This window comes from Oncorhynchus mykiss, chromosome 25 (assembly GCF_013265735.2).
Source record: "Oncorhynchus mykiss isolate Arlee chromosome 25, USDA_OmykA_1.1, whole genome shotgun sequence".
NCBI lineage: Eukaryota > Metazoa > Chordata > Actinopteri > Salmoniformes > Salmonidae > Oncorhynchus > Oncorhynchus mykiss.
In genome coordinates, this window is record NC_048589.1 from 36,359,605 (window position 1) to 36,377,981 (window position 18,377).

Sequence of the window (18,377 nt, forward strand, 5' to 3'; positions counted from 1 at the left end):
ATAACAGTTTAACATAACATAGCGTAACATAACATAGCGTAGCATAACATAGCATAACATAACATAGCGTAACATTACATAGAATAGCATAACATAGAATAGCATAACATAGTTAAACATAACAAAGCGTAACATAACACAGTTAAACATAACAAAGCGTAACATAACATAGTTAAACATAACAAAGCTTAGCATAACAGTTTAACATAACATAGCGTAACATAACATAGCGTAGCATAACATAGCATAACATAACATAGCGTAACATTACATAGAATAGCATAACATAGAATAGCATAACATAGTTTAACAGACACACGCATACACATGATAACACACACACTCTACACACACATACGTAGTGGCCTGAGGGCACACAATTAATGTGTTGTGAAAAGTGTTATGAAACGTAATGTCATGTCATATTTTTTTATTGTATATAACTGCCTTAATATTGCTGGACCCCAGGAGAGCTAATGGGGACCCTTAATAAATACAAATAGCATAACATAGTTTAACGTAACACAGGATAACATAACATAGTTTAACGTAACACAGAATAACATAACATAGTTTAACGTAACACAGCATAACATAACATAGTTTAACGTAACACAGAATAACATAACATAGTTTAACGTAACACAGAATAACATAACATAGTTTAACGTAACACAGAATAACATAACATAGTTTAACGTAACACAGCATAACATAACATAGTTTAACGTAACACAGAATAACATAACATAGTTTAACGTAACACAGAATAACATAACATAGTTTAACGTAACACAGAATAACATAACATAGTTTAACGTAACACAGCATAACATAACATAGTTTAACGTAACACAGAATAACATAACATAGTTTAACGTAACACAGCATAACATAACATAACATAGTTTAACGTAACACAGAATAACATAACATAGTTTAACGTAACACAGAATAACATAACATAGTTTAACGTAACACAGCATAACATAACATAGTTTAACGTAACACAGAATAACATAACATAGTTTAACGTAACACAGCATAACATAACATAGTTTAACGTAACACAGAATAACATAACATAGTTTAACGTAACACAGAATAACATAACATAGTTTAACGTAACACAGCATAACATAACATAGTTTAACGTAACACAGCATAACATAACATAGTTTAACGTAACACAGAATAATATAACATAGTTTAACGTAACACAGAATAACATAACATAGTTTAACGTAACACAGAATAATATAACATAGTTTAACGTAACACAGAATAACATAACATAGTTTAACGTAACACAGGATAATATAACATAGTTTAACGTAACACAGAATAACATAACATAGTTTAACGTAACACAGCATAACATAACATAGTTTAACGTAACACAGAATAACATAACATAGTTTAACGTAACACAGCATAACATAACATAGTTTAACGTAACACAGAATAACATAACATAGTTTAACGTAACACAGAATAACATAACATAGTTTAACATAACACAGCATAACATAACATAGTTTAACGTAACACAGGATAACATAACATAGTTTAACGTAACACAGGATAACATAACATAGTTTAACGTAACACAGGATAATATAACATAGTTTAACGTAACACAGAATAATATAACATAGTTTAACGTAACACAGGATAACATAACATAGTTTAACGTAACACAGGATAACATAACATAGTTTAACGTAACACAGGATAACATAACATAGTTTAACGTAACACAGGATAATATAACATAGTTTAACGTAACACAGCATAACATAACATAACATAGTTTAACGTAACACAGGATAATATAACATAGTTTAACGTAACACAGGATAACATAACATAGTTTAACGTAACACAGAATAATATAACATAGTTTAACGTAACACAGAATAACATAACATAGTTTAACGTAACACAGAATAACATAACATAGTTTAACGTAACACAGGATAATATAACATAGTTTAACGTAACACAGGATAACATAACATAGTTTAACGTAACACAGCATAACATAACATAGTTTAACGTAACACAGGATAACATAACATAGTTTAACGTAACACAGAATAATATAACATAGTTTAACGTAACACAGCATAACATAACATAGTTTAACGTAACACAGAATAATATAACATAGTTTAACGTAACACAGGATAACATAACATAGTTTAACGTAACACAGAATAACATAACATAGTTTAACATAACACAGGATAACATAACATAGTTTAACGTAACACAGAATAATATAACATAGTTTAACGTAACACAGGATAACATAACATAGTTTAACGTAACACAGCATAACATAACATAGTTTAACGTAACACAGGATAACATAACATAGTTTAACGTAACACAGGATAACATAACATAGTTTAACGTAACACAGAATAATATAACATAGTTTAACGTAACACAGAATAACATAACATAGTTTAACATAACACAGGATAACATAACATAGTTTAACGTAACACAGAATAACATAACATAGTTTAACGTAACACAGAATAATATAACATAGTTTAACGTAACACAGAATAACATAACATAGTTTAACGTAACACAGCATAACATAACATAGTTTAACATAACACAGCATAACATAACATAGTTTAACATAACACATAACACATAACACCTGAACAGTGCTTTAACTTACCCTCTGGCCAGCGAACAGTATTTGTACATAAGGGTCCACAAGGTCCTTGTTCTCCCCTATAAAAGCCTTCTTGACATTAGCCATGATGCTGGTGTTCATCTTGGGAAGGCCCTCGGCTCTGTAGATCTTCACATAGTAGCGAGCCCACTGGCGCTCCGCGGGAACCCCCTCAGGTAACAGCAGGTTACTGAAACCACAGAATCAAAGAGAACACTTGTAACACACTATATTTTATCTCTATGACTAAAACAGCATTAGAATGTAAGCAAGAATTGTGAAATGGGAGATCTTTTACAGGGCTCTTTAGAGCAGGGAGGGGCAACTTTGATGGGGTGAGGGGCCACAGTGGGTTGCGGGTCTGTGTACCCACATCCATACCCACACATGCAGTCAGCCTCTTGGGGGCCCTAAGCAACATTTTGATTTCTCACTCATATCCCCATTAATATGTAGGTTAGGGTTAATTACCTCTACAGTATTAGTGCTTTTCTCATTCATATCCCCATTGATATGTAGGTTAGGGTTCACTCATATCCCCAGTAATATGTAGGTTAGGGTTCATTCATATCCCCATTAATATGTAGGTTAGGGTTCACTCATATCCCCAGTAATATGTAGGTTAGGGTTCATTCATATCCCCAGTAATATGTAGGTTAGGGTTCATTCATATCCCCAGTAATATGTAGGTTAGGGTTCATTCATATCCCCATTAATATGTAGGTTAGGGTTCATTCATATCCCCAGTAATATGTAGGTTAGGGTTCATTCATATCCCCAGTAATATGTAGGTTAGGGTTCATTCATATCCCCAGTAATATGTAGGTTAGGGTTCATTCATATCCCCAGTAATATGTAGGTTAGGGTTCACTCATATCCCCAGTAATATGTAGGTTAGGGTTCACTCATATCCCCAGTAATATGTAGGTTAGAGTTCATTCATATCCCCATTAATATGTAGGTTAGGGTTCATTCATATCCCCATTAATATGTAGGTTAGGGTTCATTCATATCCCCAGTAATATGTAGGTTAGGGTTCACTCATATCCCCAGTAATATGTTGGTCATTGTTTACCCTTCTATGTCATCTTCATCGGTTTCTGTGGCCTTGTGGGGAGTCTTGATGTTGTCTCCTTTCCCCACAACGGCGATGTCACATTTAATGTAACCTTTGCACCCGGCAGTGATGTCATCAGGGTCAGAGAGAAGGGCCCATTTGTGGAAAAACTGGTGTTCTGTTGAACATTTTTTAAATAAAATAAAACATCAACATGAATATGAACAACGATCAACACCAGAACCATAGATGGGTCGCTAGTAGCTACTATGTTTCTCTCTGTTTCTCCCTGACCTGGCTGTGAGTAGACGGTGCCTATGTCCAGTTTGAAGGAGCCAACCAGGGTGCCACTACGCAGCAGGTTCTTGGAGTGGATGACCTGAGGGATGGATAAGCAGATTGCAATGTGCTTCAGTAACATGTGACCTGAGTTGACTATTATGAAAGACTGTATGAATAATAGACAGCGATTCCCATGGCTCCCCATTCATCTAGATAGGGAGGGGAATTATAGACTGTATGAATAATAGACACAGAGATTCCCATGGTCTCCATTCATCTAGATAGGGAGAGGAATTATAGACTGTATGAATAATAGAGACAGAGATTCCCATGGCTCCCGATTCATCTAGATAGGGAGGGGAATTATAGACTGTATGAATAGTAGACAGCGATTCCCATGGCTCTCCATTCATCTAGATAGGGAGGGGAATTATAGACTGTATGAATAATAGACAGCGATTCCCATGGCTCTCCATCCATCTAGATAGGGAGGGGAATTGTAGCGCAGCTGTTTGTGTGTTTGTTTGTATGGTGGTAGAGCTACTCACCGAAAGCTTCAGGATCTTGTCAAACATAACATCCGATGGGACGTGGAAGTCAAAGACAAAATACTAAAAGAGAAATGTGAGATAAAATAAATGCATGAGGGTAATGAAGTTTGCTGTTAAAATGTGTAGCTTTATTGAACATTTACTAAATATTCAAGTAATCATCATCACACTCATCATCATCATCAACCTCCTCCTCCTCCTCCCCACCATCATTCCAGAGCAGGCTGGTTACCTCATTGTAATATGGGCAGTTTGTCGACTCCTTCATCTGAGTGTACTTCTTATCGTCTCCGATCTCCACACAGACCACTGGGTCCATGTTCAGCCCTACTAGCTGTCTGGCCTCTACGATGGTAACACTAACCTGGTGAAATAGGATTATCATGTATAAACACTCTGGAGTACAACAATATGTTCCATTCAGATTATTCCTTGATTCATTGAGCATACTGTATAGTTTAATTTACTTGGTAATCCACTGGTCTCCCGGCACTAGGTTCCATCTTAATGTCTGGTTTTGATCTGACGTTAGACACATGTTAGAAATTAGTGTGATTAAATCAACGCAGACTTTCATTTCAGAATTCTGTAAAACTACAGGATACTACATGGTAAACAATGTCATTGAAACACCTGTCTTCAATCCAACACGCAGAGCTTGCTTCTATGTTATCTTACTTCACTGAACCAAAATATGAACATAACATGTAAAGTTTTGGTTCCATATTTCATAACCTGAAATAAAAGATCCCAGAAATGTTCCATTCTCACAAAAAGCTTATTTATTTCAATTGTTTTGCACAAATTTCTTTACATCCCTGTTAGTGAGTATTTCTCCTCTGCCAAGATAATCCATTCACCTGACAGGTGTGGCAGATCAAGAAGATGATTAAACAGCATGATCATTACGCAGGTGCACCTTGTGCTGGGGACAATAAAAGGCCACTCTAAAATGTGCAGTTTTGTCACACAATACAATGCCACAGATGCTTGTCGTCCTCACCAGGGTCTTGACCTGACTGCAGTTTGGCATCGTCTTCAGTGGGCGAATGCTCACCTTCCATGGCCACTGGCACACTGGAGAAGTGTGCTCTTCATGGATGAATCCAGGTTTTAACTGTACCATGCAGATGGCAGATCAGGGTTCCCCAACTGGTGTCCCGCGCACCGAATGTTTAAAATAAAATACTAAAAACACCAGGAAATCAGCTCCATGATTTTCATTAGAAATCTGTTCCCAAGCATTCCCACGCATAATAGAGAGACACGTGATCGTAAGTAAGGTTTGAAATTATTAATGTCTTAGTCAAATAGTATATCTGTTTGCGGTCAATTTACAGTCTACAAATTATTTGTAATTATGTTCCGGTCCCCCCAACCATCCACTCAAGACAAAAAATCAGCCCGGGATACAACCATCCCTGCTCTGCAGATTTTGCTGCGAAGAGACATTAAATCATTAAATTATTTGTTTTGGTACTGTCCATGTAGCTTATATTATTTAAAATGTGTATAGCATGTATAAGCTGGAAGTAGAGGTGTTGTTGTCCATTATGGGGTGGCAGGAAAATAATAAAGGAAAATATCATTTTTTTAAATAAAATAAAATATATATATATGGGGGATTGAAAATGATGCAGAGAATTACATTGATGGAAGCTACAATCTATCTGCAATATTAAAGCTGATCTTAGAGATCCTGGTTCGAGTCCAGGCTCTGTCGCAGCCGGCCGCGGCCGGGAGACACATGGGGCGGCACACATTTGGCCCAGCGTTGTCCGGATTAGGGGAGGGTTTGGCCGGCAGGGATCTTCCTGTCCCATTGCGCACTAGTGACTCCTGTGGTGGGCCGGGCGCAATGCATGGGCCCGCATGCAATATCCAGCAACTTCGCACAGCCATTGAAGAAGAGTGGGACAACATTCCACAGGCCACAATCAACAGCCTGATCAACTCCATGTGAAGGAGATGCATGAGGCGGTCACACCAGATGCTGATTGGTTTTCTGATCCACACCTCTGTTTTCTTTTTAAAGGTATCTGTACAATTTGTATTCCCAGTCATGTGAAACCCATAGTTTAGGGCCTAATGAATTAATTTCCATTGACTGATTTCCTTATATGAACTGTAACTCAGTAAAATCTTTGAACTTGTTGCGTGTATATTTTTGTTCAGTGTACATAGAAGTGTATTTTATGTGTAAATTGAATAGCAAACCACGAGCACCATAGAAGCGTGCTGTGCTTACCTCTTGTTGGAGACGTTAGTGGTGACGGCTGTGACTGAGGCCAGGGAGATGGTGTCAGGGTCAAGACCCCCTCCCCCTCCCATCCCTCCCGTGAAGTCCAGATCCTCTGTCTCCAAGATGGCAGCCTCATCGCCTGGACAATCACAGTCAAGGAGGCCACACCTGTCAGAACAGCCTGACAGGATGACGATAGCTAAGCTCGACAACCACCCTTTAAGGTTGTTTGTGTGACTTTTTAAAATGTATTGTATTAATTTTTGTTGGTATTAATGTTTAATGTTACTGTTTACAATTTATTGTAGGTTATGTTACACATTTTGATCTGCATTTTATCACAGTAAGTGGGACCAAAGGTTGTATGAAAGCATTTTACTTATCTCCATTATTTTAAATGAAACAACTGGTGTGTGCGTGTGTGTGTGTGTGTGTGTGTGTGTGTGTGTGTGTGTGTGGTGTGTGTGTGTGTGTGTGTGTGTGTGTGTGTGTGTGTGTGTGTGTGTGTGTGTGTGTGTGTTCGTGTGTGTGTGTGTGTGTGTGTGTGTGTGTGTGTGTGTGTGTGTTCGTGTGTGTGTGTGTGTGTGCGTGCGTGTGCGTGTGTGTGTGTGTGTGTGTGTCTGTACCCCCTCCTCCTTTCCCGTGGTCTGACTTATGGCCACGTGATTTCTTCATGTTTCAGAACAGTCCTCTTCTTGCTCTGTGAAGTAAATAAAGTAGGGTCATTTTGTGGGAGGTTATTGATGCGTAGAATGCGGTTTTAACCAATCAGCATTCAGGATTAGACCCACCCGTTGCATAATGATGTGTAGACTACGTTTTGGAGTTACTAAATCAACAAATTCTACACTGTTGATTCGATTGATTTGAGCTCTTATGGTCCATGTACAGCGCACTACTTTTGACCAGTGCCCTGTGTAGGTAATAGAGCGCCATTTTGAACACACACCAGTCTCCTCTCATGGCAAAGCATACGAGTGAGTTTGTCAGTCTCAAATGGTATCCTATTCCCTATGGGCCCTAATCAAATGTAGTGCCCTGTATAGTGAATAGGGTGTCATTTGAACCTAGTCCAGGGTATTTCTTAAGGCAGGTAGCCTGATTTCCATTCTACCACCACACCCTCATTTGGCCTCCGATGGGGAGTTTAATAATTCACATCCCATGACCTTAATACATCAATTAACCACGGATACATTTCACATGCTTTGTGAAAAAGAAGGAAAAAAAGCACTCACAATAATTAGTCATGCAATATAAAACTAAATGTAAAGCATCAGTTTATTCATGACTGAGGATATTATTAATAACAAGCTCTACACAGAAATGTTGGTGAAACCATCATGAAATTGCTCACAAACATCTAAGTACTTATAAAACATTGAAGGAGATGAGACCATGCATTTTAAATGCTTCATATGACAGCAACATTTTGCAATCTAATAGGAGTCCAGTAAAATCCACATAGCATCTAGGCCTACTTCACAATCTAATAGGAGTCCAGTAAAATCCACATAACATCTAGGCCTACTTCACAATCTAATAGGAGTCCAGTAAAATCCACATAACATCTAGGCCTACTTCACAATCTAATAGGAGTCCAGTAAAATCCACATAACATCTAGGCCTACTTCACAATCTAATAGGAGTCCAGTAAAATCCACATAACATCTAGGCCTACTTCACAATCTAATAGGAGTCCAGTAAAATCCACATAGCATCTAGGCCTACTTCACAATTTCTTAAATGTTCACAATATTCCAATTAACAGGTATGCAACTAATGGCATACAGTGCCCAAAACAAGTCATTCTGAATAAAGCTGTGGACCATACAGTAGCTCTACTGAGAGTATGCAATGCAAAAAGATTCATCCCTGAAGATAAATCTTTAAATTAAAGCCAACTGATCAGGGATCTATCATGAAATCAACCTTGAAATAATTCCTCCCAAATTGCACTGTAGGTGTGTTTTTTGTTGTTGCTGTGTGTAATACTTGAGCTTTTTTTGTTACTTGGAGTATCTAGAGCCCGAAAGCTTCCTCAATATAATAACAGAATAGATATGACCAAAGAAAAAACAACTACAGTTTACACCAGAGAGAAAGGCCAACTACAGTTTACACCAGAGAGAATAAACAACTACAGTTTACACCAGAGAGAAAGGCCAACTACAGTTTACACCAGAGAGAATAACCAACTACAGTTTACACCAGAGAGAAAGGCCAACTACAGTTTACACCAGAGAGAATAACCAACTACAGTTTACACCAGAGAGAAAAAACAACTACAGTTTACACCAGAGAGAATAACCAACTACAGTTTACACCAGAGAGAAAAAACAACTACAGTTTACACCAGAGAGAAAGGCCAACTACAGTTTACACCAGAGAGAAAGGCCAACTACAGTTTACACCAGAGAGAATAACCAACTACAGTTTACACCAGAGAGAAAGGCCAACTACAGTTTACACCAGAGAGAAAGGCCAACTACAGTTTACACCAGAGAGAAAAAACATCTACAGTTTACACCAGAGAGAAAGGCCAACTACAGTTTACACCAGAGAGAAAGGCCAACTACAGTTTACACCAGAGAGAAAGGCCAACTACAGTTTACACCAGAGAGAAAGGCCAACTACAGTTTACACCAGAGAGAAAAACCATCTACAGTTTACACCAGAGAGAAAAACCATCTACAGTTTACACCAGAGAGAAAAACCATCTACAGTTTACACCAGAGAGAAAAACCATCTACAGTTTACACCAGAGAGAAAAACCATCTACAGTTTACACCAGAGAGAAAAACCATCTACAGTTTACCCCAGAGAGAAAAACCATCTACAGTTTACACCAGAGAGAAAGGCCAACTACAGTTTACACCAGAGAGAAAGGCCAACTACAGTTTACACCAGAGAGAAAGGCCAACTACAGTTTACACCAGAGAGAAAGGCCAACTACAGTTTACACCAGAGAGAAAGGCCAACTACAGTTTACACCAGAGAGAAAAACCAACTACAGTTTACACCAGAGAGAATAAACAACTACAGTTTACACCAGAGAGAAAGGCCAACTACAGTTTACACCAGAGAGAAAGGCCAACTACAGTTTACACCAGAGAGAAAGGCCAACTACAGTTTACACCAGAGAGAAAGGCCAACTACAGTTTACACCAGAGAGAAAAACCATCTACAGTTTACACCAGAGAGAATAAACAACTACAGTTTACACCAGAGAGAAAAACCATCTACAGTTTACACCAGAGAGAAAGGCCAACTACAGTTTACACCAGAGAGAAAAAACAACTACAGTTTACACCAGAGAGAATAAACAACTACAGTTTACACCAGAGAGAAAGGCCAACTACAGTTTACACCAGAGAGAAAGGCCAACTACAGTTTACACCAGAGAGAAAGGCCAACTACAGTTTACACCAGAGAGAAAAACCAACTACAGTTTACACCAGAGAGAAAAACCCAGTGAGAAGAGATCTGTTGGATTCATCGTTTAATATTCAAATCAATGTTATATATAAACAAGACTTTAGACTATGCTGTGTCTATGCTATATACAACAGCATTGCTCTCCATGAATTCTATCAAAAAATGGTCTAGAATAATTTGCATACATACCATTAAAGAAAACGTCACACTTTCCTTTTCTTCAAACCAACTCCCAATGGTTCCTGTTGAAAGAAATAAAAAAACTCTTTGAGTGATTAAGTTTTTCTCCAAAATAGTTATTCTACATAGCCATTTCAGACGTTTACAATGCAGAAACTGAAAGGCCAAAAAAAGTAAAGTTGCGTGAAAAACAATAAGGTTTGACCAGGGCAGGAGTTGGGCTGGAGTGATGTGATATGTCAATGAATAGTGTATGAGTGTTGAACTCGAGACAGGCTGGCAACTATAACTAGCTAGGTTGGTGAGAGAGAGACGTCACCGCAAACTAAGTCTGCTAATCCAGACTAGCCAACAAGACTTGTTCCACCAAGTCACTGCATTTTTTTTTTTTTTACAAGACATTAAAGTTCAGATATGCAAACATCTATAGCACATAATATGAATCAAATTTGTCTGATAATGTATGAATTATGTTAATGAAATGTGTCTATGACTCAGAATTCTCAATTCACTTTACATTGGGAAAGAACCTCAATGTAGCTTTGTGAATTGTGACAAAAGTTGGTTTGGCAGAAAAGGTATGACCAGAATTAGGCTATTTCTTTGTCGGCAACCAAAGACATCTGTTAATATTTGTGAGGTCAGGTGTGCGTATACACGAGACAACAGGAAGCTAATCAATAAAGTGACCTGTGATAGAATTACGTGCCACACAACAAAAAGTTGGCGCTTCTCAGTCACTACTATAGGAAGAATGATCTTCCTTAAATCATTCATGGGGTACTGCTCCAATAGGGAGATGATCTTGGTGGATCAAAAGGCATCAAGCCCTATTCTGAACAAACACCACTGTGTCGTGTTCTCATATTCATCTGAGTTTAACATTACTTTGAACTTTTACGATTTCTGACTACATGTTTCAAGTGATCCAGCACCCATTTCTAAGTAGGAATGTGGTGGAAATCCAAACAAAGTCGAACTACACAATACAGCAAGGACTTGTTGGGGGGAAATGACCTAAATCTTTCTTCCACGAGAAATGAAATGGGCATTGAGCAAAAATCATTGATTACTCGGCTAAAGCACACTTTAGCAGCTTCAATACAAGTTCCACTGAAAACTAAAGTAGAACTCACCAGCTCATCAATAACACATACTCTGAAAGCCATGCAGTACGTCTAATGTTGCCTGTATCCGACGAAACAAGTCTGTCAATTATTTAGGCTTTAGTTCCCACCCAGTGTTGCATGTGTCTTCCTCATTGTGTGAAGGTATCGCCCACATCAAGAGAAAATAAATGGATTCTGGTTTGCATACAAAGAACGCATCTCTACAATACATATGTAATATGAGATGTAAAGAAATAGTACTGGTCTCCTTTTCAACTGAAAGCTACTGTACCAAGCTTAATACCAAAGGTTTGTTGTATAATGTGTGTTAATACTTTGTATACAATACTGTCCCTATGTTGCTCCATTGGCGTGGCACTTGCCAGGCTAAGTTCACAATTTCAATTCCCATAGGAATCACATACACACGTACTGTATACACTCACTGTACTGTCGGTTGTCTTGGAGACAAGCATCTTGCTAAGTGACAAATTACAGCACTATATTATTAGTTGTGTATCATTCAAATACTTCCAGCAGATCCTCTATCCAGTCACTTCATTCTATAGTTTGTCCTTAGTCTAATTCTCTGAAGAGGGTTCTGATCAGCAGGCGGTGTGTGTGACTGGGTGGTAGCCGTGGTGACATCATCAACACGCCAGTCCTTGTTGAGAGAATGGGCTTTTAATTACATGATTTAGTACCAGGCCTGAGGAGATTTGAACTGATATTGTGTCCCAAAATGACTCCCTATTCTCTATATAGGGCACCACAAAAGGTGCCATCTGGGACAGGCCCGCTCCCTCCCGCATGGCCCTTCGGATGACTGACCTATCTGTCACTAAGGGCCCCCACAGCAGAGCCCTTCAGATTACTCACCTACCTGTAACTAATTCTCTAATGTGTGGTTAAGGAGGAGGCCAGGAGACATTGTTGTCTGCAGGAGTTGACATTGAAGGCTCATGATGCCAGCCAGCTTTCTTCCTCTTCATCCTCTTGCTTCCTCTTCTCTTCCTTGAAGGATTTGAATGAAACATTTTGGTCCGTACAGAATGTGTATAAACCTTATCCACCAGAGCACCACAGAGGATATATCAAAACAAATACAGACAGGTGGGATTTAAGTGTTGTAGTTTTTTTTTTGTACTTGGTTTTTTGGTAAATAGGTCTGTACTTTGGTCAGTGGTCAGTGGTAAAGAAGCAGAAATCTAGGTATACAATATGTCAAAGCTTTCATTTCAAATACCACACTTGGTCTAAAATGACATAGTCATTTTCCGGTTGTAACATCTTCACTACTGCATGTGTGTTACTGTGTTAGAGAGAGGACCAGAAGTATATAGATTGCATCAATGGAAATGTATGAGGTTGCAACTGAGTCCTCACAAACAACACCTTTCCCAATGCAGTCTAGGGTGAATAACAGAATGATTTGATACCAACAATGCAATCTTATCCATGTGAACAGCCCTTATTTGTCTGTCGGGTAGACGGGTGGTGGTTGGAGATGTGTTTGTGCTTCGTTGGCTTTGTAGGTATGACATCTGACGACTGGGTTGTACTGTGTCATCCAAACACTCCGGTTCTACCTGGTTTAGTAAAGGCAGAGAGAGACAGAATCATTGTCATTAGGAGTCCATGTTTCTGACGTTACCTGGCTGAGAGAGGGATAGAGAGCGACAGGGTCTATTGTCATAGGACAATGTTAATGTCTGGTGTTAGTAAGGCTCCCTCGTGGTAGTAACATGATATCCCTTAACAACTTTGATGGAAATTAACACACATACACAGTAGATTGTGCCTTTCCAGCTGCGAAACAATTACCTGTGTAAGCAGATACGCTGATATGGACCACATGGTGCTTCAGAAGTCTTTCATTCTGAAAACGAATATGTGGCAATATACTGTATATGTTACTTATATGTTTTATATGGGCATGTATGTTATTAAACATACAGTACCAGTCAAAAGTTTGGACACACCTACTCATTCAAGGGTTTTTCTTAATTTTTTACTATTTTCTACATTGTAGAATAATAGTGAAGACATCAAAACTATGAAATAACACATATGGAATCATGTAGTAACCAAAAAAGTGTTAAACAAATCAAAATACATTTTAGATTTTATATTCTTCAAAGTAGACACCCTTTTCCTTGATGATAGCTTTGCACACTCTTGGCATTTTCTCAACCAATTTCATGAGCTAGTCACCTGGAATGTATTTCAATTAACAGGTGTGCCTTGTTAAAAGTTAATTTGTGGAATTTACTTTTCAAAAGTAAATAAGAAAAATGTGCTAAATAAACTAAAAGAAAAATAGTAACACAATAATAACAACTACAAGCCTATATACAAGGGTTACTAGTACCGAGTCAATCTGCAGGGGTACAGGTTAGTCAAGGTAATTGAGGTAATGTGTACATGTAGGTAGGGGTAAAGTGACTATGCATAGATAATAAACAGAGAGTAGCAGCAGCGTATGTGAAGAGTGTGAAGGAATGTGAATGTGTGTGTAAGTTGTGTCAATATGTGTGCGCGTGTGTGTGTGTTTGCGTGAGTGTGTCGTTCGAATCCAGTGAGTGTACATCGAGCCAGTGCATTTTCCCCATGTGTGCAACTTCTGTAAGCGCCTCTACTCTACAGTTCGATGCTACTACGCAAATGCGATGACATGCATGCAATGCTTTATTATATTGACACCTCAGAGCTTACCAGGTCATCCCCTCTTGCGCTCACTTTTGTTCCTGCACCTCCACATTTACAAATTAAACACTGAATATAGGTAGTATATACCCTAGCTAAAAATATTCAGATACCAGCCAGTCAGCCATATATCAGTTAGAAGATTATGAATATTAGGCTATATTATGAAGCTATTATTTAAGAGCATTCAAAGATAAATCACAATCAGTAAAAATATAACTGAGCTAACTAGCAGATTTACATCAATCATCAACATTAATTATCAGCTGATAGCCTACCCTCTTTTCCCCATGTCAATCATGTCTTTAGGAGGCAATGTAACTGGCTTGGTTACAATATGTGGTGAGTGTGTAGTGCTCAATGATACTGGCCTAGGATACTGATGAAATGTTATGTATGCCCTATGTGGAAAAAAAGGTTCACCGGTCTTTGCTAAATGTGATGATATTCATTGATAAAGACAATAGATTTTTCTATGCTACAGAGAGTACATTGTCTCAGTTTGTGCATGTATGACTGTTATGAGAACAACAACGCAAAGTCAGACTTTTACTTGTTGTAAGTTGAACAAGTTGTCATGTGCCGCTTGCTTTTTCATTTTCAACTTGATTGTGATTTCCCATTTATTGTGAAAAACAAACGTTTACAAAAATGTGGCATCCTGAATTGGCAATGTTCATCCCAGACTGAAGTGCAATAAAGTTTTTTTAATGTTATGAACATGTTACTTTGTATGAATAATCAGTTGTAGATAGCTGTTAGGTGAAGTGGATACCTCAGTTGAGATGGATTCCTTTCCCCCATGATGACTGATCCTGCATGATATAAGAGGGATCTTATCTGATCCAGTCCCTTAATCAGTGATTGTGAAAGAAAGGAAACGAAGAAAGTAAACCAATGTAGAGTATTGAAACATCTCCCTGGATGTAAGGAGGCTGAAAGCTAAGTTACTGTCCTAGAAGATGAAAGCTAAGTTACTGTCCTAGAAGATGAAAGCTAAGTTACTGTCGTAGAAGATGAAAGCTAAGTTACTGTCCTAGAAGATGAAAGCTAAGTTACTGTCCTAGAAGATGAAAGCTAAGTTACTGTCGTAGAAGATGAAAGCTAAGTTACTGTCCTAGAAGATGAAAGCTAAGTTACTGTCCTAGAAGATGAAAGCTAAGCTACTGTCCTAGAAGATGAAAGCTAAGCTACTGTCCTAGAAGATGAAAGCTAAGTTACTGTCCAAGAGGCTAAATGCTAAGCTACTGTCCTAGAGGCTGAACACTAAGCTACTGTCCTAGAGGCTAAATGCTAAGCTACTTTCCTAGAGGCTAAATGCTAAGCTACTGTCCCAGAGGCTGAACACTAAGCTACTGTCCTAGAGGCTAAATGCTAAGCTACTTTCCTAGAGGCTAAATGCTAAGCTACTGTCCTAGAGGCTGAACACTAAGCTACTGTCCTAGAGCTAGATGCTAAGCTACTGTCCTAGAGGCTAAATGCTAAGCTACTGTCCTAGAGGCTGAACACTAAGCTACTGTCCTAGAGGCTAAATGCTAAGCTACTGTCCTAGAGGCTGACTCACTGGCTGCCAGTCATCACACTCACTATTCTTCTCTAGAATTGCTGGGTTTGAGGCTAGCCCATCACAAGCCAATAAGGAAAGACCTCCATCTAGTGGCTGATGATGTCGGTGACTCACCAAGATTAAAGTGAAGCATTGTGGGAGTTGCAGGGTATAAATATCCCTTCATCCCTTGTGTCAGATTCATACCGAAGACAGGGTGAGTTACTGTCCATCATGTCATTCTGTTGTATAGGTTACTTCCCAAAAGACACCCTATTACCTATCTAATGCACTCCTTTTGACCAGAGCCCTACAGGTGAGCCCAGAGACATACAGTGCACTGTATAGGGAATAGGATGCCACGAAGGCATACAGTACAGTGGTGCACCACTGTTGTCCCGGCAACCATTCACAGAACAAGGCCAGACAGATTAATTTGCCTGCCAGTGACTGTCTTTGCCTCCCTCTTTCCCTCCGTCCCCCAATTCTCCTGCACTGAATATTTCTTATCCATTTAGCTGGCTCTGGTTCAGTCCCAAAAGGCACCCTATTCCCTGTATAGTGCACGCACTAGTGTTGATCAGAGTCCTATAGGCCCTGTCCAAAAGTAGTGCACTACATAGGGAATTGGGTGCCATTTGGGACTCAGACTGGCTGCTTGCATTCAGCAGTGTGTAGTGTGGTGGTGGGTGGGTTGAATTAAAGTGACACAACTGCAGTACGTGCCACTCCGTAGCTAAAGAGAGCAGAGCAGCACTCCAGGGTCTGTGAGCTGTGAGAGACATTTAAAAGGGAAGTAACCGTTTCAGTAGAGCAATGAGCCACACACACAGAGAGAGAGAGAGGAGGATAGAGCTTCTCACCATGCTGTAGAGCATCCATGACTCTAATCTAGTTTATAAAGGATCCTGATAGGAACTGGGAGAGAGAAATGTGTTTTATATTCTCACAGATTTAACTCAGTGTGTTATTTTGGATGATGCATATCTGTGTTTTCCACAGCACTGAATCTGCATGCAGGATCTAACCAGCCCAGAACTGCAGCAAGTCAGCTGGTTTTATCCATTTACCCCATATGGCTTTTTCCTCCTTTTTTCTCTTCTATTTGTTTGAATTTCGAAGATGAGCAAGAGGCAGTCGGTCAGCTGCACAGTGAGCACAGGGGAGCAGGAGGACACACAGAACAGTACAGGCATTTTGAAATAGAACTATAAAAGGAGGAGAGGAAGAGGAGGAGGAAGAGGAGAGTCTGTGTTGTGTGGCAGAGTTGTGGTGTTCCCTGCTCAGTGCCTAGCAGTAACATGGCTGTGATACAGAAGAGGGAACACAGGGGGACCCCCAGCAAGAAGACAGCACCCCAAGAAGACAGAAAGGGTCTTTCTACCAGAGATACTCTAGACAAGCAGAAAAAAGAGAGCAGAGCCGGGAGACGGAGAGGTGGGTACTGTTGCCTTGATATGGCTGTTTTTTTTTACTGCAGGGGGGTACAGGGTGGTGGGTAACTGTAGCTTTGCTATGGTGAGGATGATAGCTTCACTGTGGGGTGTTCACTGTGTTTATAGAATGACATGGAGGTCATTGACATGAGGTTGGTATTGTTGCTTTGCTTTGCCGTTAACTGTGTTTATATACAGGACAGGCTGTCTGAAGCAGAATCAGTCAGAATCAGCCTCTCTCTTCCAGTTTATCATCAGTGAGGATATGTTCCATCATGTATGTAGGCCATATAATAAAGTAATTATCTTATTTTAGATTCATTATGTAGAATTTATTCCTGACATGTACCAATGGATCAGATTATCTGATATTGCCTCATATCTGTAGATAGTCGTTCATCCTATTTGCTACTGCCATTTTGTTTTGTAAACAGTGAGGTAATGAAGTAGCTTATTGAATCACCCTCTATCTCTGCTGTGGTAAACATCAACACGTATCATAGGCCTGATTCAGTAGGATGCATTGATGCCCATTATTATACTATCCATTATTATAATACCCAGTAATATACTATCCATTATTATAACACCCATTATTATAATACCCATTATTATACTATCCATTATTATAATACCCATTATTATACTATCCATTATTATAATACCCATTATTATACTATCCATTATTATACTATCCATTATTATAATACCCATTATTATACTATCCATTATTATAATACCCATTATGATACTATCCATTATTATAATACCCATTATTATACTATCCATTATTATAATACCCAGTATTATACTATCCATTATTATAATACCCAGTAATATACTATCCACTATTATAACACCCATTATTATAATACCCATTATTATACTATCCATTGTTATAATACCCATTATTATACTATCCATTATTATAATACCCAGTAATATACTATCCATTATTATAACACCCATTATTATACTATCCATTATTATAATACCCAGTAATATACTATCCATTATTATAACACCCATTATTATAACACCCATTATTATAATACCCATTATTATACTATCCATTATTATAATATCCATTATTATAATACCCATTATTATACTACCCATTATTATAACACCC

The 18,377-nt window shown here is 38.5% G+C and overlaps 2 protein-coding genes across 6 annotated transcripts in view; one reads left to right on the plus strand and one right to left on the minus strand.

Annotated features, from left to right (window-relative positions):
* Positions 1–10,641, minus strand: part of LOC110504237 (otoferlin) — a 44,815-nt gene extending 34,174 nt beyond the window's left edge. Inside the window, exons 1-9 of the mRNA XM_036963030.1 lie at positions 10,458–10,641; positions 7,457–7,530; positions 6,837–6,969; positions 5,056–5,110; positions 4,821–4,952; positions 4,586–4,648; positions 4,050–4,134; positions 3,774–3,933; positions 2,702–2,888 (exon numbers count right to left, since the gene is read on the minus strand). Of these exons, the coding sequence (XP_036818925.1) occupies positions 2,702–2,888; positions 3,774–3,933; positions 4,050–4,134; positions 4,586–4,648; positions 4,821–4,952; positions 5,056–5,110; positions 6,837–6,969; positions 7,457–7,505 (864 nt within the window). The 5' untranslated portion in view covers positions 7,506–7,530; positions 10,458–10,641. The remainder of the gene's footprint in view (positions 1–2,701; positions 2,889–3,773; positions 3,934–4,049; positions 4,135–4,585; positions 4,649–4,820; positions 4,953–5,055; positions 5,111–6,836; positions 6,970–7,456; positions 7,531–10,457) is intronic.
* A 5,974-nt stretch (positions 10,642–16,615) lies between these two features.
* Positions 16,616–18,377, plus strand: part of LOC110505847 (ensconsin) — a 448,490-nt gene continuing 446,728 nt past the window's right edge. For 4 of the 5 annotated variants that reach the window (XM_036962626.1, XM_036962625.1, XM_036962627.1 and 1 more), the window contains exon 1: positions 16,617–17,246. In XM_036962626.1, the coding sequence (XP_036818521.1) occupies positions 17,111–17,246 (136 nt within the window). In that variant the 5' untranslated portion in view covers positions 16,617–17,110. Of the gene's footprint in view, positions 17,247–18,377 lie in introns of all 5 variants that reach the window. The other variant, XM_036962628.1, reaches the window with a different exon arrangement.